The sequence below is a fragment of the Drosophila montana genome, unplaced genomic scaffold (genome assembly GCF_035044405.1).
Source record: "Drosophila montana isolate Dmon_TW-CO22-7 unplaced genomic scaffold, ASM3504440v1 contig_1853_1, whole genome shotgun sequence".
Classification (NCBI taxonomy): domain Eukaryota; kingdom Metazoa; phylum Arthropoda; class Insecta; order Diptera; family Drosophilidae; genus Drosophila; species Drosophila montana.
Genome location: NW_026996772.1, coordinates 895,110 through 921,165, shown reverse-complemented (window position 1 = coordinate 921,165; position 26,056 = coordinate 895,110). Strand labels below are relative to the sequence as shown.

At 42.1% G+C, this 26,056-nt stretch overlaps 2 protein-coding genes across 4 annotated transcripts in view; one reads left to right on the top strand and one right to left on the bottom strand.

Annotated features, from left to right (window-relative positions):
• The window catches only part of rst (roughest), a 227,841-nt gene extending 212,992 nt beyond the window's left edge, over positions 1–14,849 (top strand). For all 3 annotated transcript variants that reach the window (XM_064700631.1, XM_064700633.1, XM_064700632.1), the window contains 6 exons: positions 9,634–10,191; positions 10,499–10,699; positions 11,730–11,951; positions 12,317–12,419; positions 12,486–13,034; positions 13,147–14,849. In XM_064700631.1, the coding sequence (XP_064556701.1) occupies positions 9,643–10,191; positions 10,499–10,699; positions 11,730–11,951; positions 12,317–12,419; positions 12,486–13,034; positions 13,147–13,889 (2,367 nt within the window). In that variant the 5' untranslated portion in view covers positions 9,634–9,642 and the 3' untranslated portion in view covers positions 13,890–14,849. The remainder of the gene's footprint in view (positions 1–9,633; positions 10,192–10,498; positions 10,700–11,729; positions 11,952–12,316; positions 12,420–12,485; positions 13,035–13,146) is intronic.
• Positions 14,850–18,941: 4,092 nt separating this feature from the next.
• Positions 18,942–19,905, bottom strand: LOC135441178 (estradiol 17-beta-dehydrogenase 8). The gene is made up of 2 exons (XM_064700677.1): positions 19,813–19,905; positions 18,942–19,754 (listed from the first exon to the last, which is right to left on the bottom strand). Exons 1-2 carry the CDS (start codon positions 19,853–19,855, stop codon positions 19,048–19,050), a joined length of 750 nt encoding a protein of 249 aa, XP_064556747.1. The 5' UTR covers positions 19,856–19,905; the 3' UTR covers positions 18,942–19,047.
• Between the last annotated feature and the right edge of the window lie 6,151 nt (positions 19,906–26,056).

Sequence of the window (26,056 nt, the reverse complement as noted above, 5' to 3'; positions counted from 1 at the left end):
ATTATTTGCGAATCCAAGTAATCGACTTCGGGTTGTTTACGTTTTCATCTCATATCAACTTTACTAGCCATATTTTACGACTGGGTTATAGGTTATAGCGTGTGAAGAAGGAAACTCCAATTCCATAGTTAAAATAAATTTATTTGTCTTTATCAAAAGCTGAGTCTGTCTGTTTCTATATAGACTAGTCCCGCAATCTTAAGGATGCACCCATAAAAGTTTGCATAGGTCGCTTTATATAATATATATGCATATATTAAACACTTTTTTTTTGAAAATAAAATGCTTGTGTGCAAATATTTTTGTTTTTTCAATATATGCTCTGACCAAATAAAAATATAAAATAGATTAATGTGGATTTAAGTGCACATGTTTTGTGTTCCACATTAATTATACATAGGGCATGATGAATTTGACAGATTCAACTAGATGAGATTTGCATTTAGTTTGTTTTTACTGGTCCCGGGCTAAAAAAGTTCGTATATAGAACAGCTTATGACAAGCTTCGTCTGTGCACTACAAAAACCCAGCAGCAGCAGCAGCAGCAACAACAACAACCTGAACAACAACAACAACCTGAACAACGTTGTGGGGCATTCTCTGCCCACGCCAAGCCCTTGGAGAGCTGCCGCTTGGGCAATCGTCGTTACCAGCATTGAATTAAGAGCTGCTGCAATCGCAGGGGCTGACAACTCTGGCACTTTGCTACAGCTGGCAACTCTTTCTCTCTCTCCCCCTCTCTCTCTCTCTCTTTCTCGGGGTGTTCGCTTGGTGGCCGAGCAACGTGCCTCGAGCTTGGCGCTCATAATAATTAGTTATAATCGGATTTAGTTGGACGAAGCTGGCGTTGTCGATGGCGACAACGTTGTCGAAGGTGTCTCTTATGGCCGAGTTGTTGTTGTTGTTGCACGGTCTTTGCTATTGCAAACACGCCCACACATGAACAACCTGAACGACCACAAACGAAATGAAAAACCATAAAGAAAAACTCAGGCTCAAACTTGAATGCGGCCGTGAGTGGGTCGCGCAGTTAGTTGTTGTTGTTGTTGTTGTTGTTGTTGTTGCAGTTGTTGTCTATGCTAGTTCATTATTATGCTCTTTTCTAACACGTTTTGATTCGATTCGTTAGCCCAAACTCTGAATGCACTAAGCCAGCCAATAACTAAGCCAGCCAGCGCCTGACATCGACATCCACACAACGTTTTCCAGGGGGCGCCCCACAATGAGACCCCGCAACCGAAACCCGAATTCAATCCAATCCAATCCAATCCAATCCAAAAACAACGAAAAAACAGAAGAAAAAAATAAAATAAATAAATATAAATAAAACCTGTATAGAAAAAGTCTTTTATATGCATGCATATATATAGATATATATGTACATATATCTAAATTTATTGAATTGATTTGTGCTTGTATTTCTTTTCGATTCGAAAAGTTTTTTCTTGGCTGTACGTTCACCTGTGCGCCCCGTTGGTTGCACTTTCCGCGCCCAAATGCTGCGTCATGCGGCCATTCGACAACGGGGGGCTCCGGCGGCGGCTTTGCCTCCGACTTTCGGTATATAACTCAATTAGCTGCTGCACGGTTGGGGCAGCTAGAGCCAGCCATGTGGCAGCTATTGCTGCGTCTAAGGCACACAAAAATGTCATATCTGTCAATTGAGGGCGCATTGATTGCATTCTAGATTGAGATTGAGTATAAGAGTATTATTGAGAATAGAAGAGTTTCGAATACAGATTGCATTGTCTTATAAGTGTATCGGTATAGTAGAAGGCTCAGTAACTGTAACATTCTGCAATCAAGTGTGTGAGCATTAATATATGTATAAGAGTATTTGAATATATGATTACATAAGTCATGAAGTATATGTAGATGAGTACAAAGTACGACGAGTATTATGAGTATACGAGCTACAACTGAATGAAAATTATGAATATACAATTCTAATACGACATTTTCAGGAGAATAAAAAAACTTTAATACTTGAGTATTTTCAAATGCGAATATGAGTATACGCTAGATAGCTACTATAGTTTTGACATATAAATCGTTGAATGAGTATAAGATAATACAAGAATTATGAGTATAAGTAAATGAGTATTATGAAATCACACATGCATATGCACACGTGTTAGCTATTATCGATTCTAAAATTTCTTATTGAAACTGATTTAATAATTGATAACATTGAGAGAGAGACTACTAATAAGAGTTCGTAATGGAAGTATTTTAAGTATGCGAGCTAAGAAATGAGTATTATAAATGAACAAGTGTTTATTTAAGTACTTTCACGTGAGATAATATCGATTCTAATAAGAGCAACGAGTATATTATGAGTATCCAAGAAGAATATGAGTATATGGATTCCGTTAGGGTTAAAAATCTAGTTTCTTGGGCATTTCCCAGTCAAAAAAAATTTCATCATAGTCTCCACTTGTTGTTGGTGTTATTGTTGCTGCTGCTTGCGTGCGGCAAACGGGCGATCGAAATGAATTGGTATGGATCGATCTTGGCCAGCCCACACGGCCTTTTCACGTCAAAAGTCTTATGGCAAAAGTGTGGCTCGAAAATTGTATTTTAGTCGTTTCTGTGTGTGGGCGAGCGAGCTGGGCTGGCATCGAGCATACAAAACGATCGACGGGGCATAAAATATGTTAATAAGGCTTAAAGTTATACAAAACTTAAGTCTAATACGGAGATGGAGATGGAGATGAAGACGGAGCTGGAGTTGGAGATGGAGAGGGGCCCAAGCAACTGGCCAAACTGTTGTAATACAAAACCATAAACATGAATTTCTTCACAGATTTTGACAGCACTTTGCAAATGGAGTTGGAGTCGGAGTTGGGCTCGGAGTCGGAGCTGGAGTTGGAGTTGGAGTTGGAGCTATAGCTAACCAGACAGCTGGCAAGAAGATTTCCAAGTTGTCTTGCGTGTCATTTCGATGCGAAGCAGACTTGGGGGATCGAACTCGCACTCTCTCTCTCTCTCTCTCTCTCTCTCTCTCTCTCTCTCTCTCTCTGCTTCTTGATGTGCCTGTCTTAATTTCCTGCTGCGCCCCGACTGCTCGACTTTAGCTTGTTGTTCCTGCTGCTACTGTAGTTCTTCTTCTTGTTATTGTTGTTGTTCTTGGGTTTGCTGCTGTTGCTGCTGCTCTTGTTGTTGTAGTTGTGTTTGCGCTCTCGTTGCGGCGGCAACATCTTCTTTTCTCAATTTCGGCTTCGCACGCTGCTTCTCCCCAGCGCCGCAGACCCACAGCACGAAATCAGTTAAGTTCAGGTGTTCAATTTACTGATTGAAATTCTGTTTCGATGTGGCTGGGCAACTTTCGTTGAGCGTCCAGTTTTTTTTTTTTTTTGTCTTCTTCTTCTGCGCGTTGTTGCTGCTGTCAACTTTTTTTTTTTTAATTTCTTTGGTTTTTATTTTATTTTTTTTTGGTCTTTTCTGATTTTCTGCTTGTTAAGACGCGCGCATCGAGCGGAGTTTTTGGGGGGCCACATATGATTTTGTTGTTTAATAATTTTATGCTTGAACGTTGTAGCATGTCAGGAATTATGTTAGAATTATGCTAATGATGTGCCCGCTGCCCGAGGAAGCAGCTTAGCGACCAACCTGAGCGCTCGTCGAGGCAGCTAATCGAGGGGCAGCACGAAAAAGGCCCGCAAAGTGAACTGATTAAATGTCAAAACGATAAGCTGGCAAATGTTAAAGCCCCATTCTGATCGAACCCCCCCTTCCCCTTCCCGCCTTGCAACCGCATAGACGTTTGTGGAGAGGCGAGTGAGTGGTCCTTTTTATCTCACATTTCCTGCGCACAGGACGAAACTGAACTTTTGCTGAGCTTGTAGATATGGGACCATTCTCTTGAAAGGACCACCCACGGGGCTCCAATCCCATTAGCTGTGTGTGTGTGTGAGTGTGTGTGTGTGTGTGAGTGTGTGTTTCTATATGTGTGTGTGTTGGGCTGCTAGGGACTACCATTAATAGGCGATTTAAGTTTATTTTTTGCCCGTTGGCCTCAGCCTTTTATTGACACTGGTACGAGTTGCCCTTGGAGCATTTTGCATGGCGCCTGCCAAGTGCTCCACACATTTCTATTGACTACACTCTTCGATACAATCACCCTCCCCCTGCGCCACCCTGTGCCATCAGTTAGTTTGGATTTGTTGGTTTTGCTTTGACTCTGGCTCGGGCTCGGGCGGGTGCTCGGGCCTCGGCTTTGGCTTTGCCACTTGGCCCTTTGCGCATAGGAGCAGCTACCTTTTAGTTGATTTGTTCAAGCAAACAAACTGACAACAAAGTGCAACACACACACACACACACACACACACACACGCACGCACGCACGCACACGCACGCACACACATACGCACTTGGGACTGGACACAAATTGATTTTAATTGTTAAGCATTCCCTTTTTTAATTGTCCTAATCTCTGCCTAACTGTGGGCTGCTCCAATATCCGTTACCTTTTATCTGTTGCCATCTGTCCTTGCGCCTCTTCCCACCCTCCCCACATCATCTCCTCCTGCCTGACACTTTGCCGTTGCCATTTTCATTTTCTCAGCAAATGTCCTTTAAGTAGCCCCTTTTTTTGTGAAGGGTTAACCGGTCCCGAAAGGCCACTGTGTGTGTGTGTGTGTGTGTGTGATTGAGTGTGTGTGCGCCTGTGTGTGTAAGTCAAGTCTGAGTAGAAGCAGTTGGTTTTTTGCTTACGGTACAGTTAACGCTTTAACTGCTGGTTAATGTGCCAGTTAAAATTGAGCTTGATTTGTCTTCTCTCTCTTTCTCACTCTCACTTGATTTGCCTTCTCTCACATATGCCACTTTTTTCATCAGTTACTTTTGTCTCTCTCTCGCTATCTCTTTCTATGTCAATATTTCTTTCTTTCGATCCTTCTCCTTGTTCGCTCTTTAACCACAACTCTTCTTCAAAATCCTTCTACATCAAAGCTCTCACTTTGTTAGGCCCATCAATCATTTTGCTCTCTTTCATATTACGCTGCTACGTACAAAAGCTGTCTAGCACGAAACAACAGAAATGTGCTCGCTGTGTCTCAGCTCATTGTCTAAAGGACAAAAGCTAATTGTTTTGCTAGTCAAACTACGCGCTGCTCTCTGAGCTGCCATCATAAAAGGTACAGGGTTAAGATCCCCATTGCCCCAAGAGTAAAAGTCCATTGATTGGCCTTCCCTGCAAGAGGTGGGACACAAAAAAGAGGGGTTTATGGGTTGCATCAGAACAAATGTGTGTACGCTGTGTGTGCAGCTGCAATTGTGGCGTTAAATCTTGGCCAAGAAATTGGCGTAGAAAGTGGCCCAAGTCAAACGCCTGGCCTGGCTGGGCAAAAACTTTGCCACGGCTCAGTGGCGAGCGTTCAATATATATATAAATTGTTCCAAAGTTATTTGTACCAGGTGGGCTTTTTATTGATTTATGAGAGAGGCAGGTCGCTCGACCGATTGCTAGTTGCCGCTGCCGCTGCCGCTGCCGCTGCCGCTTTCGTTGTCGTTGTCGTTGTCGTTGTCGCTGTCGAGGTGCCCGGCTGCCAATGAGGCCAAAACTGTAAATGACAAAAGTCTGAGAGCGAAGGAAGCTCAACATCCGCTGCAGCTTGCATCTAATAACTAAAAGATGATAATAATGCAAGCGGGCCAGGCGGGTCGGGGCTTGGCTTGGCTTGGCTTTGCTTGGCTTGGCTCCACAAACTGGTTCGACCGGAGCGCGTCGAGCAGAAAATAATTAGCATGGGGCGATGGGCGCTGAGTTGAGAGAGCTCACATTCATCACAAAAATAACTTCATTGGAGTCAAGCATCGGGATTCGGTGCTCGGAGCTGGCTATCGGGCGTTGCCGCAGCACCTGTTCCCCAATGCTGCAGTCGGCTATAAATATCGCAAAGATGTTTGGCATGCTGCGTAAAGGATGCTGTACGCATGCTGCAGCTGCAACCATCTTGTGGCCAGTGGCCAGTGGCCAGTCTGGTGTCCAGCAGCAGCAGCAGCAGCAGCAGCTGCCACTAAAGGAAGCCCAATGGCAGGGAAGTGACGCTGACAAAACAAGCTGCCCTCGTCCCGGCTGCCGCCGCTCTGTTCTCTGCTCTGTTCGCTCCCCCAGTCATCGATGCTGCTGCTGCTGCATCGATTGGTTGACCAGAGCCAACTAGAGATTTATGTGTGATAAGCGTCGCCTGAAAATAATTACTGTAGCTGCAGCCAGTTGGGGCAACTCTCAGCTTGCAACCAGCCAACGGGCAACCGACAACTGGCAGCAGCAAGCGGCAGCAAAAATTGAAAACTGGAGCGGAAAGCGTTTGGAGCGGAAATGTTTTTTTTGTCGAATGATTGGCATTTTGGTTTCAAGCGGGGACCCCATGCCTGCCAAATCAGTCATTGCCAGTGTGTGGAGTCTCCACACGAGAGAGAGAGAGAGAGAGCGGGTGAAAGAGAGATTGAAAGGGAAAGAGACAACAGATAAAAATTAAGTGAATCGAAATTCGAAAATCTCATAATAAATATTTAATTAATAAAATGCGAACAGCGCACAGCGAACAGCGCTTGGAATGAATCTTTGATGCGAAATACGGATATGAGAATTGCATAAATCAAATAAATAGCTTAATATACCTATTTTATGCGTGTGTGTTTCAGTGTGTTTCAGTGTGTTTGAGTGTGTGTGCACACATTCGAATTGGTCCTTAAGCCCTGCTCAGCTAGCTGATCTGACACACAATTCAACATGATAAATAGAAATAATTTTAATTGGCACAAATAATAAATAATAAATAACAGAGTCTTAAGAGCTTTTGGGAATCTCTTCGGCTTGCAAATCTCTTAAGAAATCTACCTGTGACACAGAACAACGATAAACTTCATTTTTCGAGTAGCTCAGCATTATTACTGCTCTATTAACAGTTAAAAACACATTTAATATGCGCTAAAATTCTTATTAAAACGCATGTTTTGGATACATTCAAGTTGGTTTTTGGGAGGTTTTAGTAAACAATAATATACAATTTTATGTTAAATGAAAATTCTCAGGAAAACAATAAACTTTTCATTTTACACATCGATTTTATTGAATACATATTCTATAAGCTTGATTTTGACAAAATACTAGAGCTTAAAACCATAAAAAAATAATGTTAAAAACAAATTGAGGAGATTACTGTGTTCTATTAATTATTGTAATTTAAGCAGAGCTTATTTTTTCCCCATTCTGATCAGCATATTGAGATGTAACATATAAAACTGGGAGAAAGTGTCATATGGTGCAATTAAAAATAGACCACATAGCTAATATGACCTCCGGCTACAGAGTTTGGTAACTGAGTACGTATTTTGCAATTCGACATGATGCTCGTGTATCAAATGACAATAAACTGAACACTTATGTACATACATATATCGCGTGTGGCTGAAAGTGAAATCTCTGGCTGTTCGACATTTTCCAGCATAACGTAAGAAAAAAAAGAAGTACAACATAAAAAAGAAAGAGAGAGAGAGAGTAGCAAACGGTGTGGAGCTGGCGATAAACGAGCGTGTCTATAATCACTTTTAATTAGCGGCCATCGTCTCGGTCTTTCGGTCAGTCCAGATGGTTCCCACTCACACTCATGTGAGAGCCCGAAAACTCAGTGCATGGCTCTAATTTTAAGTCATTTCCAGGTCTTGGGGTATACCCTGCTTCCCCCCTGCTCCCTGCTCCCTGCTCTCTGCTTCATATCGCTCGCTGTTGCTCTTCCATTCCCTTAGTCTGAAACGGAAGCAAACGCGGTAATCTTTTGCTTTGTGCGTTTTGGGCTGCTCTTTGGTTTTATGGATTTCTGCTGCTGCTGCTGCTTCTTCTTCTTCTTCTTCGGTGTCATGGCGTCGTCTCTGTTTTTTTTTATGCTCTGCTATAATTTTCTCTGTCTGCGCGTGTGTGTGTGAGGAGCGCCAATTTCCGTATAAATGCAATAAAAACAAATAACAGCCGCGAACTACAAGAAAACAAAATTAGTTGAAAAGCAATAGACGCCAAGTGGCGGAAGCGAACTACTTACTTGCCAAAGAATATACATATATAGAAAGATATATGGTATATATATAATATATATACTGAAAATGTGAAGAAAAAAAATGCGTGAGAAAATTCAAGCACAGGTCGCACCTGACAGCAAGCAATGAACCGCCGACAGGTGAAAGGCGGGGGGGTGGGGCAGGCACTTGGACGAAGGCAGAGTCGCTGTTGAAGTCGGAGTAGGAGTCGGAGTTGAACTCGGATTTGGAGACGGAGTCGGGGTTGGGGTTGGGGTTGGGGTCGGGGTCGGGGTCGGGGTCGAAGTCGTTGCCGGTTGGACAGTTGGGAGCTAATCAACGGTCCCAAAGTGCAGCGTTTAATGACAGCGCCGTGTGGTGCACACGCACACCACCTGATTGGTTAGATGGTGCTTATAGATATGTGTGTATATGTATGTGTTTAGATATGCACACATATCCGTACAAATGGAGGTATTTATTTCAGCTGCAATTTATTAAACGCTGTGCGGCAACGTTGCCCAAGAATTGAATCGATAAACACACACACAGTAGTTGGCTTGGGGTTAAACTCATTATGTTTTTAAGCTCAACGAATGCTCGTAAGAGGCCAACGATCGATATTCAAATCAATAATTTGGCCAAAGTTCATATAAATAGTTCATAATTCAAGAGCTAGTCGCATGAACGCCAGCTTTTGTGGGCCATTTAGCTCAACTATTCAAACAGCGGGGCTTTGGTAAGAGTTGCTCGATAGGAAAGTCTTTACGGAATTCCCTGAGTAAAAACGAAAACTTACACCCTATCTCACCCAATCTCTCCCGATAGCATATATCGAACCACCTTTACGCATCTTGACTGAGATCAGGTTAAGATCGATTATACATGCTCACTTACTTATTACTCTGCAGAGAGAGAGAGAGAGAGAAGGAGAGACAGAGTATCCAGCAGTCGTGACTTGGCTTGTCTGCCTGCTGTCTGGCAACCCTTTTTTTATTGCACGCCGCATTTCATATTTCGCATCTTTATTTTTTATATTTATGACGCGCGCACATTTTTAACATTTTACGAATTGCCGGGCCACATTTTTGCACATTCCTCGTTTATATGTTTCGGTGGTCGTAAACGTAACCCTGGGCCCGTACCCGTACCAGGCGGACCAGTGTAAACGCCGCGCACTTCAGACTCCATAGACTTTTGGCTAATTTGAATGTTATTCGTTTCTTTGTTTGTTCGCGGTTTTCTTGCTTCATTTTTTTATATTTATATTTTTATTTGTGCGCACGTACACTTGCAGGCAGAGACAAGAAAAAAATAAGAAATAAAAAACCATAAATAAAAGAATATAAAAACACGCGCCAGCATCAGCAATAAACAATAAACGCAATAATAATACTTGAAAAGAGCCCCAAGCAATTTGTGCAACAAAATGGCGAATTGTTTATTTTATTTAATATTATTAGTTTTTATTCTATTTGGTTTTCTTCCGAGCCCGAGCCAATGTCAAGGCAGCAAAAAAAGCATTGCATACTTTTAGATGCACCGCAAAATTCACAGGCACAGCGAACTTAACGCGACGACTAATCAGCTCTCTCTTTCCCACCCATTTCGCAGCTTGGCATCATGACAACGAAGCGAAAAGAGCTAGAACGAGGAGGCATGGACAAGCATCTGGCGCTGGCAGCGCTGCTGCTGTTGGTTCTGGTGGGCGTGGATGCGGCTGGGGCGACTCCATCGCTGTATACGAGCTATCAGAACCAGCGCTTCGCCATGGAGCCGCAGGACCAGACGGCTGTGGTCGGCGCACGGGTAACGCTGCCCTGTCGCGTCATCAACAAACAGGGCACACTGCAGTGGACGAAGGATGACTTTGGCCTGGGCACGTCCCGTGATCTGAGTGGGTTTGAGCGCTACGGCATGGTGGGCAGCGATGAGGAGGGCGACTATTCGCTGGACATCTATCCGGTGATGCTGGACGATGATGCCAAGTATCAGTGCCAAGTGAGTCCCGGTCCAGAGGGCCAGCCGGCCATACGTTCCACATTTGCGGGTCTCACAGTGCTGGTGCCGCCGGAAGCGCCCAAAATAACGCAGGGCGATGTCATCTATGCCACCGAGGATCGCAGGGTGGAGATTGAGTGTGTGTCAATAGGCGGCAAGCCCGCAGCCGAGGTAAGCAATAGCACGCACACATGCATGCTACATAGCTGGATAGTCGACTGCAGTACGCGACAGTCCGGGCAGCAGCCAAACCGCAGCATGTTGAAAGCGTACTTTCACACGGGGTCAGTCGAAACCAATCAAACAAACAATGGATGCCAGTCAGACCGTGTGGCCGAGTTAGCCTCTGTTAACGTTTCTATATCAGGCTGCCCGACTGTTCGACTGCCAGACTGACAGACTGCCAGACGACTGGCTGACTACCTAGCCCACAATTGAGCTAACACTTACCCGCCACATGTCTCTCTCTCCCTCACAGATTACATGGATTGATGGCCTGGGCAACGTACTAACGGATAACATAGAGTATACGGTTATACCGCTGCCCGATCTGCGACGCTATACGGCGAAATCGCTGCTGCGCCTCACACCCAAAAAGGAGCACCACAACACGAATTTCACGTGCCAGGCACAGAACACGGCAGACCGCACCTATCGCTCAGCCAAAATACGTGTCGAGGTAAGCGTCGCCACCCTGAGAATCCGCCCCTTAAATTCCATTCCATTCCATTCAATTCCCAAAGCCTCATAGCCGAACCGAACAGTGCAGCTGTCTGTGCTGTTGTTGCAGAGTTCCATTGCAATTTCAGCATCGGTCTGGTCAGTGAATGGGACCAGGCCTTATCTAGGTGCCTAGCACAATGCGCTGACGCGTCACAGTCAACGCTTGAGCCAACTATCAATATTACGTGATGCTGCCCAGTGCTGCCCAGTGCTGCCCGTGCTGCCCAGTCCAATCGTTTATTTTTTTTTCTTTCGTTGTGAATGGGCTTCTGTGTTGGACACGGCCTGACAGTGATGGGCTAATTCATAGTACAACATAAGGCATATGGCACACAGGGCAAGGGTAAATTATTAGTTAAGTGAAAGCATGCAAGGGCTTACGAAGACCTCGGCCAGCTGTCAAAATGCCCCAGAAATAAAGTCTTACCATACACCCGGGCCGAGTGCCACACTTGTCTGTCAATTGCCCACACATTTGCAGTCCTGTGTTCCGTTTCTTGACTGAAAGCCGGGGCTCAACCAGCTGACAAATTCATAAAGCGCTCTTGAAACTAATTATGGATGGTGCCTAATGAAATGTCCCGACAGAGTGGGCACAGCTTGAAGCTAACCATAATGAGAATTCAATTTAGTCTAACCTCAGTAGCTCAATCCAATCAGACTCTGACAGTTCAACGCATTATTAATATTTTTCGCTGACCGGAAGATGAGCAGACCAGATGCAAAGGCCAAGAAGCACACGCAGCTCTTTTGCTATGTGAAAGAAATAAAGATGGAATAACTAAATAAGAATAAGAAAACTAGCAACTGCCCTGCACTCACATCACTCCTTACAATACTTTCAGTCTCACAAATTCCATTCGGCATCCAGACCAGCTTGGCTAGTCAACAAGTTGAACTAGGCCCTTACATTATTTCCCATATTTCTTGCATTGTTTGCTTTCGTTAGCCGTTTTCTATTGTTTGTTTAACCTTCCGTTTAACAGGTGAAGTACGCGCCGAAAGTCAAGGTGAATGTGATTGGATCTGGAAGCGGTAGCGCTAGCGCCAGCGGCTCTGTCTCTGGCTCAGCGATTGGGGCCGTTCAGCGCATCGTGGAGCATGCACAGGTGCGACTCGAGTGCCGTGCTGATGCCAATCCGAGCGATGTCCGTTATCGCTGGTACATCAACGACGAGCCAATTATAGGCGGTCAAAAAACTGAGATGGTAAGTGCTCCAGCAACTGGCAGGGCAACCGGCCCCCTTCGCCGATCCATCTCTTCCGTTGTTGCGCAATAGAAAAACGTGGCTGCTGGCCTGGCCACGTCCACATTCCAGCAGCGAGCCGCATAATTAGAGCAAGTTTGCTGCCGCTGCGATAAAAATGTTGTATAATGCTGGTGGGCCGGGTCGCTATTGCTGAGCTATTTTGTCATGGCAATTACAACTGGGGCTGGGGAGTTGACCAGACCCCAACAAGAACCAGTTGCGGCTGCCGGAAAGACATAACGTTCCCACAATTTGCCGTCATTCTCTGACTGAATCGCAATCGCAATCGCAATCTCAAACGCAATCACAATCTCCATCTGCAGGTCATACGCAACGTGACGCGCAAGTTCCATGATGCCATTGTCAAATGCGAGGTACAGAATTCGGTGGGCAAGAGCGAGGACAGCGAGACGCTGGACATAAGCTGTAAGTGTGCATTAGCTCGATCCTGTTCGGCAGTCCTAACGACTGCTTCACTATCCCCATCCACAGATGCGCCCAGTTTCAAGCAGCGTCCACAGTCCATGGAGGCGGACTTTGGCAGCATTGTGTCGCTCAATTGCGAGGTGGACAGCAATCCGCCGCCGGAGATTGTCTGGATACAGCATCCCAGCGATCGAGTCGTTGGCACCAGCTCCAATCTGACCTTCAGCGTGAGCAACGAGACAGCCGGACGCTACTACTGCAAGGCGAATGTGCCAGGCTATGCTGAGATATCGGCGGATGCCTATGTCTATCTGAAGGGCTCGCCCAGCATCAGCTCGCAGCGATCCCAGTACGGCCTGGTCGGCGATACGGCGCGCATTGAGTGCTTTGCCAGCAGCGTGCCACGCGCTCGCCACGTCTCGTGGACGTTCAATGGCCAGGAGATCAGCTCCGAGTCCGGTCACGACTATTCGATATTGGTGGACGCGGTGCCAGGCGGCGTGAAGAGCACGCTCATCATACGCGACAGCCAGGCCTATCACTATGGCAAATACAACTGCACCGTGGTCAACGACTATGGCAACGATGTGGCCGAGATTCAGCTGCAGCCAAAAGGTAAGCTTTAGACGTTAGTCAGTTATTAGAATAAGACAATAGTCCTTTAGCCGCAGCTTGGTATTTAATTAATGTATGTCCTTGCCCCTGACCCATTGCTCCACTTCATCAGAGACCGTCGCCCTATTGAAGACCATTGTGGTCGGCATTTCGGCGGTGACCAGCCTCATCCTTGTGCTCATCATCATCACACTATACATCAAGTGCAAGAAGCGCACCAAGCTGCCACCAGCGGATGTCATCAGCGAACATCAGATCACAAAGAACGGCGGCGTCAGCTGCAAAATGGAACCCGGCGATCGCACCTCCAACTACAGCGACCTCAAGGTGGACATATCCGGCGGCTATGTGCCCTATGGCGACTACAGCACACACTACAGCCCGCCGCCACAGTATCTGACCTCCTGCTCGACCAAGTCCAATGGCAGCTCCACCATACTGCAGAACAACCATCAGAACCAGCTGCAGCTGCAGCAGCAACAGCAACAGCAACACCAGCACCACCATCACCAGCAGCAGCAGCAGCAGCAACAACAACAGCAACAGTCGGCGGTGCAAAGCGTTCCCATGACCTTTCTGACCAACAGCAGCGGCGGCAGCCTGACGGGCAGCATAATTGGAGCACGCGAGATACGCCAGGAGAACGGTCTGCCCAGCCTGCAGTCGACCACCGCCTCGGTGGTTAGCTCCTCGCCGAATGGCAGCTGCAGCAATCAGAGCACCGCCACCACCACCCACGTGGTGGTGCCCAGCTCAATGGCCCTCAGCGTGGATCCGCGCTACAGCGCCATCTATGGTAATCCATATTTGCGCACGTCCAATTCCTCGCTGCTGCCGCCGCCGACGGCAGTCTAAGCGCCGACTGCCCAAGTGGCCGGCCCCGACTGTGTGCCGCCCCACCAGGCCAGCCCGAGCGCCAGCCCAAGCAGCCGCCCAAGCAACCACTCGCAAGTCTGATCTCAAGGGCAGCGGGCGATCGTTGGGCGTCGCACAGGGCACAGGTCGAGGGGTAAGTTTGGAGGACCCTGCAACATTTTTTAGCAACCAAAAATTCGCATTGTATAGCTTAAGGTTAAAGAGAGCTCATGCCACGTCTGATTAGGCAGCACGTAACTAGGCTAACTTTAGGTGGACTACTAGACCTATAACTAACTACAGACATACTTAGTATTTTACTTTAATTTTACACACACACACACACACACACACACAGACACACACATATATAGCAACTACATTTTTTTCTCTTGCCTAACTTAGTCGAATGTCAGATCTATGCCGCTTGGCTTTGGCGTAACAAATTCAATTTCTATCGCTAGTTGTAAGTGGCCCGATTTATATAGACTATATATAGTTGGATAAGCTAGAATGTTGCGCATTTACAAGTTCTTAGAGACTTGCTGCATGTTAAGAAACGCCTTACAAAGATTATTTATTACACAGCAAAAATTAAAGCAAACATTTTAACTGAAAAAAAAGCAAAAATTAAAAAAAAAAAAATATATATATATATATATATACACATTAAATAGAAGAAAAAACAAATTGCGTGCCTTTGTTGTGCAAAAGAAAATATTTAAAAAAAAAACATGCTTGGCTTATGCTTTGAAAAAAAAAACTTTTTCTCTCCTTTTTAACAGTTTCATATCTCAAAGCTATCTAAAACTCTTACATATCCTTCTATTATATGTATATCCGAAACTCTCCATGTCAGCTCAAATGTAGGCAACACTTTTTTCAAAGTGCAACAAGAGGCGCGCAAAGCAAAAAAAAACAAAAACTAACAACAAAAAATTAAGTGGAAGAAGTGTAAAAGTAGCATGTGAAAAGTTAATTTAATGTGCTTGCAAGACAAACGTGCACATACTTATGTGCAGCAGTGTGTGTTGCTTAAGAAAATTATGCCAAAGTACCTGATAGTATTTAAGCTGTGCATTTTTTTTGTTTTTTTTAATAATCTAGTAGTATTTTTAAGAGATTTTTTTTTGTTTGAGTAGAGAGTTTAAGCAATGAAAAAATGTATTTGAAATAGAAAAGTTAGCAGCTAAATACTCAACTTTTAAGCAGTCGCCTTAACTTATGACACGCCCACGCACTAAGCTCAGAAAATCTTCAAAAAACGAATAAAATACAAAAATTCAACAAAAACTTAATAAGCTGGCAAACAAGTTTCAAGCAAAAATACTTAAAATAACAGAAAGAAAAAAAAGTAGCAACAAGTTCGTAAGTTCAATTTTGCTAAGTGTACTTCTAAGTGTATAACGTTAATTAATCCGCATATACATACATATATATATTTACATATATATATATATATATATATCCTAGCTGTAGTATGCCATTAACATACGCATTTACACACTAAGTTTAGCATGTATCTACATATATATATATATATCATTTTTTTTTTTCTATTTAATAGCATAGACAGCCTTTAGCTTCGTTCGAGTTTTTGATATATAAACAAATTGCATATGGGAAATGCCTAGTTAAAGTGCAAAGGCAACACATCGAACTAAATATATACATATACATATATATATATATATATTTGGTGTTTATCATTTTTTTTCTTCTTGGTAGCAATTAAGAACAGTGAATTGCATTAAATTGCTAAATTTGGTAGCTGTCGATATTTTTATCAGTAATTAAGCAAAATGAACAAAAGTTTTATGTATACAAAAGGCCAGTTACAAAGCAAATAAACGATATAAACAAAAGAAAGCAAAAAAAAATAACAAAAACAAAAGCAACAAAAATATATATAAAAATTATATGAAAAGCATAAAGAAATAAATAAAAATTTATTGCAAAAATTTGACAGAGCTCTCAAATTTGTATTCATTCATATTTACTTATTTTTTTCGTTTATGTTTTTTTTTTAGTTAATTTTGGCGACTTCAAAGTCAGACTGGCTACATTTGCTGCTGCCAAAAACTCAAATAAAGTGCCGCAACATTTTTAATTTGACCCACCCGATGGCTGCTGACGGTGGTGCGACTGCTGCTGGTGGTGTCAGAGCTGCCAACTGTCGCCTCACAAAACTGTCAGCTGTAAAAGCTAAAAATCAAACAAACAGAAGTGAAATTAAAAAGCGTCGCACCACCAAAGCCAACCAGGCGCATGTGTGTGTGTGTGTGTGTGTGTGTGTACATTTAAATGTGCGGGGGAATCGTGTGTCCTGGCATGAAACAAAGGGCGCGCAAGGGGTGTGGGCTGTGAGGCAAAGTCAGTTGACAATGCAAACAAACGGCTCGCTAAGCTCGACTAAAAATGCTTAATGAGTGCGTAAGGGTCGCACACAAATACACACACACACACACACACACACAGAGAGAGAGTGCCTGGCTCCTGGTTTCTGGTCGAGTGCCGGCCGTTGCACGATCCGCAAGAAATTTAGCGGCCGCGCGCGCGACGCGCGTTAAACTAAATTAGTTGCCTTTGTCACAAACGACCCTCAAGCCGCCAACCAACAGGGCCCCCGACCCCGGCCCCAACCAGCCCATAGTGGGCGTGGCAAGTGGCTGGGGTCGGGCTATAACTATAGGAGCACTACGTGCACTTAGTCGTCGGAAGTTGCAATTGCGGTTTACTGTGTTAATTGGCTTGACATTGTTGTGGAAACTATCGTGAGTTGCAGGCGCACGCACCGCCGGCATGACCTGTGTGTGTATGTGTGCGTGTGTGTGTGGGTGTACGGATCAGGCCAGCGATATCCGCACCCAGCCTACACCACATTATCCGCAATGTAAATAATGCTCCTGCAGCGCCTTTCTCTATACTCTCCAGAAAAAAGTAAAAAATTGAAGTTTCTTTTAACAAAAATGATACCAAAATATCAATTTAAAAAAATTTATTTTTTGTATTAATGAAAAAGTTTTTACTTTTCTGAAATTCAGCGCAATTTTCCTTTCAAATTTGTCTAGATTTTAAAAAGTTTTTTCTGCTTTACAAAAGTTATTTTCTAGTTTTCAATAAAAAAAATAACGCGAATCGCCTTGGGCTCGTTTAGAAATTCGAAGTTCAAAATTTGAGTGCTAATTCGTGTTGTTTTTTTTTCTTTTGAGTATACCCTGATATACCCTGTTGACGGCGGGCATATTGGCTTTGTCTCTCAGTCTGCCTGCCTGTGCAAAAGTCTAAGATCTGACAATCTGATCTGAAGCTAAGCAAAATAACAATTCCATAGCAATTTTGTGGCTGCTGTGTGCAGAGTATCTGTCAGTCGGTAGCAACCGACTGCTCGCTTACTATTTGCTTTACTTTTCCTACTTTTTTTGTTCGCTGGGTTTGCTCACGTTCCGGCAAAGTTCTGAGTTAATCACCCGCCTAGTGCGCTGGCATCCACCACCCAACAGGCAACAGCAGCCGCAGTTTTATGAACAATTGGTGGCTGCAGCATGCATCTCGAGCTTGGAGCCGGCGACAACAACGTGCCCCCTGGCTGGAGCCTGACGCACGTCATCGACAAAGGCAACGGCTACGGCAACGTGCTGCGCAGCAGACAAAAAACGGACACAAGTCGCACGAAGAGTTACGATTTCATTAACATGAGATATGGCGAGTGGTTTGCACAGTGCATGTGTGTGTGTGTGTGATTGGGTGGATGTGTGTGTGTGTGGAGTGTGGAGTGTGGGTTGATTGGGGTCACCATTGGGCTGTTTTATGACTCAAGTGGCTGCCAGGCGTTGGGTTGTCGTTGTCGCAGTGCGTTGTGTTGTTAATTGTTAACGCTATAGCGAGGCGGGCAGCGGGCAGCAGCGGGAAGCAGCGGGGAGTTCGTAGTGCGTGGTGCGGGGCGACAGCCAGCCCCTTGCCTACGCTCTACTCCCCTGCTCTAGCTTAATGTGTGTGTGTGTGCCTGGTGGGTTGCGACTTTGGCCATATGATTAGGAAATGTTTTGTTTTTCACTATGCACTAAAAACGAAATGGGCAAAACGTTACACACACACACCGCACACACACACACACACACACACACGCGCTTAATGTGGACCGCATTGGCATGAACTGGGTCTGGCTGGGATAGCGGGGGTTGGTGCCGCAGTCGAAACTTTTGCTCTTGGTCTGATGTTGCTTAATGTCCTGGCGACCCGTTCTGTGTAATTGCTCGTATGTGTATGTTAGTGTGTGTGCGTGTGTGAGTGTGTGTGTGGCTCATATTTGAGGCAGGCGAGTTGAATTTCTTGAATTAATAAAATGTCTTCATTATTTAAATTGCACGCACGACCACAGGCGTAACCCACCCAAATGTGGTGCTCAAACAAACCGACCAACATATGTACAAGCTCACACACACACGCACACACACATATATGGCTCGTTTTGCGTGCGTGTGTATGTGCGTAAATGTGTTGGTGTGGCCAAGTTAATTAGCAGCTGGGGAATTGTGAAATATATTAATATTGTACACTTTGGCAGCCGTGTCCCCTTTCATCCCCTTTTCCCGCTCCTTGGGCTGCACCACAACCCCACCCTCTAAAAACGCGACACTGTCTCCCTTTGTGACCGCACTGGGACAATGGGACAACCGCAATGCCACCGAAATGCAGTCCGTGCTATAATTACAATCGATATTTATCTATGGCAATAGTGCGGATAGTATGGAGTGTACGGATGTCAAGTTCCAGACTGAAATCTTTTAATTTCTATACGATATGCAAAAAGAGTTCACGGTCAACTTTACCAAGATCTACATACATTTTAGGCAAAATGTTGCCAAAGCACATTATTTGGGACTACATTTTAATTGTATTAAATTAATCTTCAGTCTAGTGGGTTTTTGAATTGAAGCGCGAATAGCGCCAAACTGTGCTTGTAAAGCTTGCCGCTAGATGGCGCAAGTCGCTAATCAGCAATTAGCAACAGCTGATCGCTGAATCAAAAAAAGCTTATCAGCAAGTAAATTTAACTAAAAATAATAAAGGGTTTAATTGTTTAGCTATAACAAATAAATGCAAACGGCTTCTTTTTCAGGGCGGGCAGCGATCCGAGCTTCACGAGCTTACGGCTTCACTTGAGGCCGCCGGTGACCTCAATGGCTGCTCCGTTCACGTAGGCGGACTTCTGGGAGGCGAGGAAGGCAATTACCTCGGCAATCTCCTCGGGCTGGCCCAAGCGGCCCAGCGGACAGCGCTGGACCACCTGCTGCTTGATCTTATCGGGCACCACCGCCACCATGGGCGTGTCTATGTAGCCGGGCAGAATGCAATTGACGCGTATGCCGAACTTGCCGAACTCCTTGGATGCCACCTCCGTGAAGGAGATGACGCCCGCCTTGGTGGCCGCATAGTTAGCCTGGCCCACATTGTTCAGCCTCGCCACAATGCTCGATAGATTGACGATGCTGCAGTCGGTCAGCTGCTGCTCGATCATCGCCTTGGCGAACTGTTGCGTCACCAGAAACGTGCCCTTCAGGTTGACACTGTACACATCATCGTAATCGCGCTCGGGCATCTTGAGCAGGTAGCCGTCACGGGTGATCCCGGCCGAGTTGACCACAATGCTGGGCGCCTGCTTGAACTGTGCCAGCGCCGCGGCCACCGCACTCTGGACGCTCTGCGCCGACGAGACGTCCACCTCCACAGCGGCAGCTCGCTCGGCGCCCAGCTGCTTGGCCGTCTCCTGAGCCGACTCCAGATTGCGATCCGCGGCAATGACCTTGGCGCCGTCACGTGCCAATATGCGACAGGTGGCACGTCCAATGCCAGAACCGGCGCCTAAAATTCGAAACACAGATCAAAGTTCACTCGACTGGCCCTCAAATCTGATACGCACCTGTCACGAACGCCACTTTGCCAGCCAGTAATCCGCTTGCCATCGTGATTCTTGATTGGGTATGGATGCGCGCCTGTGTGTGTGTGTCTGTGTGTAATTGGATCTAATCACAGAGGGAGCGACAATTGTCCGCAAGTAAACAACACGCCACCAGCGCAGCTTTTGCAACAAGTGTGACCAAAGCCCAAATAGCCAAGTTGCCCGTATATAAATATACCGATCAGCTGTTAAATATACTACACTTACATGAAGTGCAACTGAATTCAGCACTATTGAATATTAATAGTATAGTAAGGGTAGCAGTATTAAGAAATGTCTTCATTTAAGATAGCCTAACAAAAGTATTCCAGTTTTAACGGAGCTTTTGCTACTGCTGAGCTTTGCCGATCGCAAAATGTCATTTGATAACGAAGCCGAAAAGTATGCAACGCATTGTGCTGCAATATTACGTGCTCCATACTCAACGAAATGGTTCCACACATAACTAAGTTTTTGAAATAACGTTTCTATGTCAAATTAGCCACAATCAAAATTGTATTTCTATTTAAATTGGATAATTTACATATTTTTAAATCGGCGGAGTCACGTAAAGTCAACCCTTTTTGATGATTTTTTGGAATATCTCGGCCAAATAATGTCCGATTTGGGAATTTTATACCATTTTGGACTACTACTATCGATTGGATCACTACTATCGATTGGCATAAAAAAAATATAAAAATCTAAATTTTGACCAAAATCAACAAAATGGCAAGGGGTTACATCACGTTTTTTCTCAAAAAATGATTCGAAAATCAATTTTTGTTGATGATTTTTATTGAATATCTCGGGTAAATACTGTCAGATTTTGAAATGTTATACCTTTTTGAATTCGTAGGGACCCCTACTATCAATCTGCATCCAAACATTCTACAAATCTATGGGTTAAAAAAAGTGGTTGACCAAAAACCGATTCGTTTGTAAAGTCAACCTTTTTTGATGATTTCTTTAAATATCTCGGCCAAATAATGTCCGATTTGGGAATTTTATACCATTTTTGACTCGTAGGGATCACTACTATTGATTGGCATCAAAAATATAATAATCTAAATTTTGACCAAAATCAGCAAAATGGCAAGGGGTTACATCACGTTTTTCTCAAATTCGGGGTAGGTTCAAAAATCCATGTTTTTGATGATTTTTATTGAATATCTCGGGTAAATACTGTCAGATTTTGAAATGTTATACCTTTTTGAATTCGTAGGGACCCCTACTATCAATCTGCATCCAAACATTCTACAAATCTATGGGTTAAAAAAAGTGGTTGACCAAAAACCGATTCGTTTGTAAAGTCAACCTTTTTTGATGATTTCTTTAAATATCTCGGCCAAATAATGTCCGATTTGGGAATTTTATACCATTTTTGACTCGTAGGGATCACTACTATTGATTGGCATCAAAAATATAATAATCTAAATTTTGACCAAAATCAGCAAAATGGCAAGGGGTTACATCACGTTTTTTCTCAAATTCGGGGTCGGTTCGAAAATCAAAACTTTTTTGATGATATTTATTAAATATCTCGGATAAATACTGTCAGATTTTGAAATGTTATACCTTTTTGAATTCGTAGGGATCCCTACTATCAATTTGCATTCAAACATAAAAAAAAATTGATTGGTTAAGAAAAGTGGTTGACCAAAAACCGATTCGTTTGTACAGTCAACCTTTTTTGATGATTTTTTGGAATATCTCGGCCAAATAATGTCCGGTTTGGGAATTTTATACCATTTTGGACTACTACTATCGATTGGATCACTACTATCGATTGGCATCAAAAAAAAATATAAAAATCTAAATTTTGACCAAAATCAACAAAATGGCAAGCGGTTACATCACGTTTTTTCTCAAAAAATGATTCGAAAATCAATATTTTTTGAAGATTTTTATTGAATATCTCGGGTAAATACTGTCAGATTTTGAAATGTTATACCTTTTTGAATTCGTAGGGATCCCTACTATCAATTTGCATTCAAACATAAAAAAAAATCGATGGGTTAAAAAAAGTGGTTGACCAAAAACTGATTCGTTTGTAAAGTCAACCTTTTCTGATGATTTTTTTTAATATCTCGGCCAAATAATGTCCGATTTGGGAATTTTATACCATTTTTGACTCGTAGGGATCACTACGATCGATTGGCATCAAAAATAGAAAAATCTAAATTTTGACCAAAATCAACAAAATGGCAAGGGGTTACATCACGTTTTTTCTCAAATTCGGGGTCGGTTCGAAAATCAAAACTTTTTTGATGATATTTATTAAATATCTCGGATAAATACTGTCAGATTTTGAAATGTTATACCTTTTTGAATTCGTAGGGATCCCTACTATCAATTTGCATTCAAACATAAAAAAAAATTGATTGGTTAAGAAAAGTGGTTGACCAAAAACCGATTCGTTTGTACAGTCAACCTTTTTTGATGATTTTTTGGAATATCTCGGCCAAATAATGTCCGGTTTGGGAATTTTATACCATTTTGGACTCGTGGGGATCATTACGATCGATTGGCATCAAAAATATAATAATCTAAATTTTGACCAAAATCAACAAAATGGCAAGGGGTTACATCACGTTTTTTCTCAAATTCGGGGTCGGTTCGAAAATCAAAATGTTTTTGATGATATTTATTGAATATCTCGGATAAATACTGTCAGATTTTGAAATGTTATACCTTTTTGAATTCGTAGAGATACCTACTATCAATCTGTATTCAAACATTAAAAAATTGATTGGTTAAGAAAAGTGGTTGACCAAAAACCGATTCGTTTGTAAAGTCAACCTTTTTTGATGATTTTTTGGAATATCTCGGCCAAATAATGTCCGGTTTGGGAATTTTATACCATTTTGGACTACTACTATCGATTGGCATCAAAAAAAAATATAAAAATCTAAATTTTGACCAAAATCAACAAAATGGCAAGCGGTTACATCACGTTTTTTCTCAAAAAATGATTCGAAAATCAATATTTTTTGAAGATTTTTATTGAATATCTCGGGTAAATACTGTCAGATTTTGAAATGTTATACCTTTTTGAATTCGTACGATCCCCTACTATCAATCTGCATTCAAACATTCTACAAATCTATGGGTTAAAAAAAGTGGTTGACCAAAAACCGATTCGTTTGTAAAGTCAACCTTTTTTGATGATTTTTTGGAATATCTCGGCCAAATAATGTCCGATTTGGGAATTTTATACCATTTTGGACTCGTAGGGATCACTACTATTGATTGGCATCAAAAATATAATAATCTAAATTTTGACCAAAATCAACAAAATGGCAAGGGGTTACATCACGTTTTTCTCAAATTCGGGGTCGGTTCGAAAATCAAAATGTTTTTGATTATTTTTATTGAATATCTCGGGTAAATACTGTCAGATTTTGAAATGTTATACCTTTTTGAATTCGTAGGATCCCCTACTATCAATCTGCATTCAAACATTCTACAAATCTATGGGTTAAAAAAAGTGGTTGACCAAAAACCGATTCGTTCGTAAAGTCAACCTTTTTTGATGATTTTTTGGTATATCTCGGCCAAATAATGTCCGATTTGGGAATTTTATACCATTTTTGACTCGTAGGGATCACTACTATTGATTGGCATCAAAAATATAATTATCTAAATTTTGACCAAAATCAGCAAAATGGCAAGGGGTTACATCACGTTTTTTCTCAAATTCGGGGTCGGTTCGAAAATCAAAACTTTTTTGATGATATTTATTGAATATATCGGGTAAATACTGTCAGATTTTGAAATGTTATACCTTTTTGAATTCGTAGGGACCCCTACTATCAATCTGCATTCAAACATTCTACAAATCTATGGGTTAAAAAAAGTGGTTGACCAAAAACCGATTCGTTTGTACAGTCAACCTTTTTTGATGATTTTTTGGAATATCTCGGCCAAATAATGTCCGATTTGGGAATTTTATACCATTTTGGACTCGTTGGGATCACTACGATCGATTGGCATCAAAAATATAAAAATCTAAATTTTGACCAAAATCAACAAAATGGCAAGGGGTTACATCACGTTTTTTCTCAAATTCGGGATCGGTTCGAAAATCAAAACTTTTTTGATGATATTTATTAAATATCTCGGATAAATACTGTCAGATTTTGAAATGTTATACCTTTTTGAATTCGTAGGGACCCCTACTATCAATCTGCATTCAAACATTCTACAAATCTATGGGTTAAAAAAAGTGGTTGACCAAAAACCGATTCGTTTGTACAGTCAACCTTTTTTGATGATTTTTTGGAATATCTCGGCCAAATAATGTCCGATTTGGGAATTTTATACCATTTTGGACTCGTTGGGATCACTACGATCGATTGGCATCAAAAATATAAAAATCTAAATTTTGACCAAAATCAACAAAATGGCAAGGGGTTACATCACGTTTTTTCTCAAATTCGGGATCGGTTCGAAAATCAAAACTTTTTTGATGATATTTATTAAATATCTCGGATAAATACTGTCAGATTTTGAAATGTTATACCTTTTTGAATTCGTAGGGATCCCTACTATCAATTTGCATTCCAACATAAAAAAAAATTGATTGGTTAAAAAAAGTGGTTGACCAAAAACCGATTCGTTTGTAAAGTCAACCTTTTTTGATGATTTTTTGGAATATCTCGGCCAAATAATGTCCGATTTGGGAATTTTATACCATTTTGGACTCGTTGGGATCACTACGATCGATTGGCATCAAAAATATAAAAATCTAAATTTTGACCAAAATCAACAAAATGGCAAGGGGTTACATCACGTTTTTCTCAAATTCGGGGTAGGTTCAAAAATCCATGTTTTTGATGATTTTTATTGAATATCTCGGGTAAATACTGTCAGATTTTGAAATGTTATACCTTTTTGAATTCGTAGGGACCCCTACTATCAATCTGCATCCAAACATTCTACAAATCTATGGGTTAAAAAAAGTGGTTGACCAAAAACCGATACGTTTGTAAAGTCAACCTTTTTTGATGATTTCTTTAAATATCTCGGCCAAATAATGTCCGATTTGGGAATTTTATACCATTTTTGACTCGTAGGGATCACTACTATTGATTGGCATCAAAAATATAATAATCTAAATTTTGACCAAAATCAGCAAAATGGCAAGGGGTTACATCACGTTTTTTCTCAAATTCGGGGTCGGTTCGAAAATCAAAACTTTTTTGATGATATTTATTAAATATCTCGGATAAATACTGTCAGATTTTGAAATGTTATACCTTTTTGAATTCGTAGGGATCCCTACTATCAATTTGCATTCAAACATAAAAAAAAATTGATTGGTTAAGAAAAGTGGTTGACCAAAAACCGATTCGTTTGTACAGTCAACCTTTTTTGATGATTTTTTGGAATATCTCGGCCAAATAATGTCCGGTTTGGGAATTTTATACCATTTTGGACTACTACTATCGATTGGATCACTACTATCGATTGGCATCAAAAAAAAATATAAAAATCTAAATTTTGACCAAAATCAACAAAATGGCAAGCGGTTACATCACGTTTTTTCTCAAAAAATGATTCGAAAATCAATATTTTTTGAAGATTTTTATTGAATATCTCGGGTAAATACTGTCAGATTTTGAAATGTTATACCTTTTTGAATTCGTAGGGATCCCTACTATCAATTTGCATTCAAACATAAAAAAAAATTGATTGGTTAAGAAAAGTGGTTGACCAAAAACCGATTCGTTTGTACAGTCAACCTTTTTTGATGATTTTTTGGAATATCTCGGCCAAATAATGTCCGGTTTGGGAATTTTATACCATTTTGGACTACTACTATCGATTGGATCACTACTATCGATTGGCATCAAAAAAAAATATAAAAATCTAAATTTTGACCAAAATCAACAAAATGGCAAGCGGTTACATCACGTTTTTTCTCAAAAAATGATTCGAAAATCAATATTTTTTGAAGATTTTTATTGAATATCTCGGGTAAATACTGTCAGATTTTGAAATGTTATACCTTTTTGAATTCGTAGGGATCCCTACTATCAATTTGCATTCAAACATAAAAAAAAATCGATGGGTTAAAAAAAGTGGTTGACCAAAAACTGATTCGTTTGTAAAGTCAACCTTTTCTGATGATTTTTTTTAATATCTCGGCCAAATAATGTCCGATTTGGGAATTTTATACCATTTTTGACTCGTAGGGATCACTACGATCGATTGGCATCAA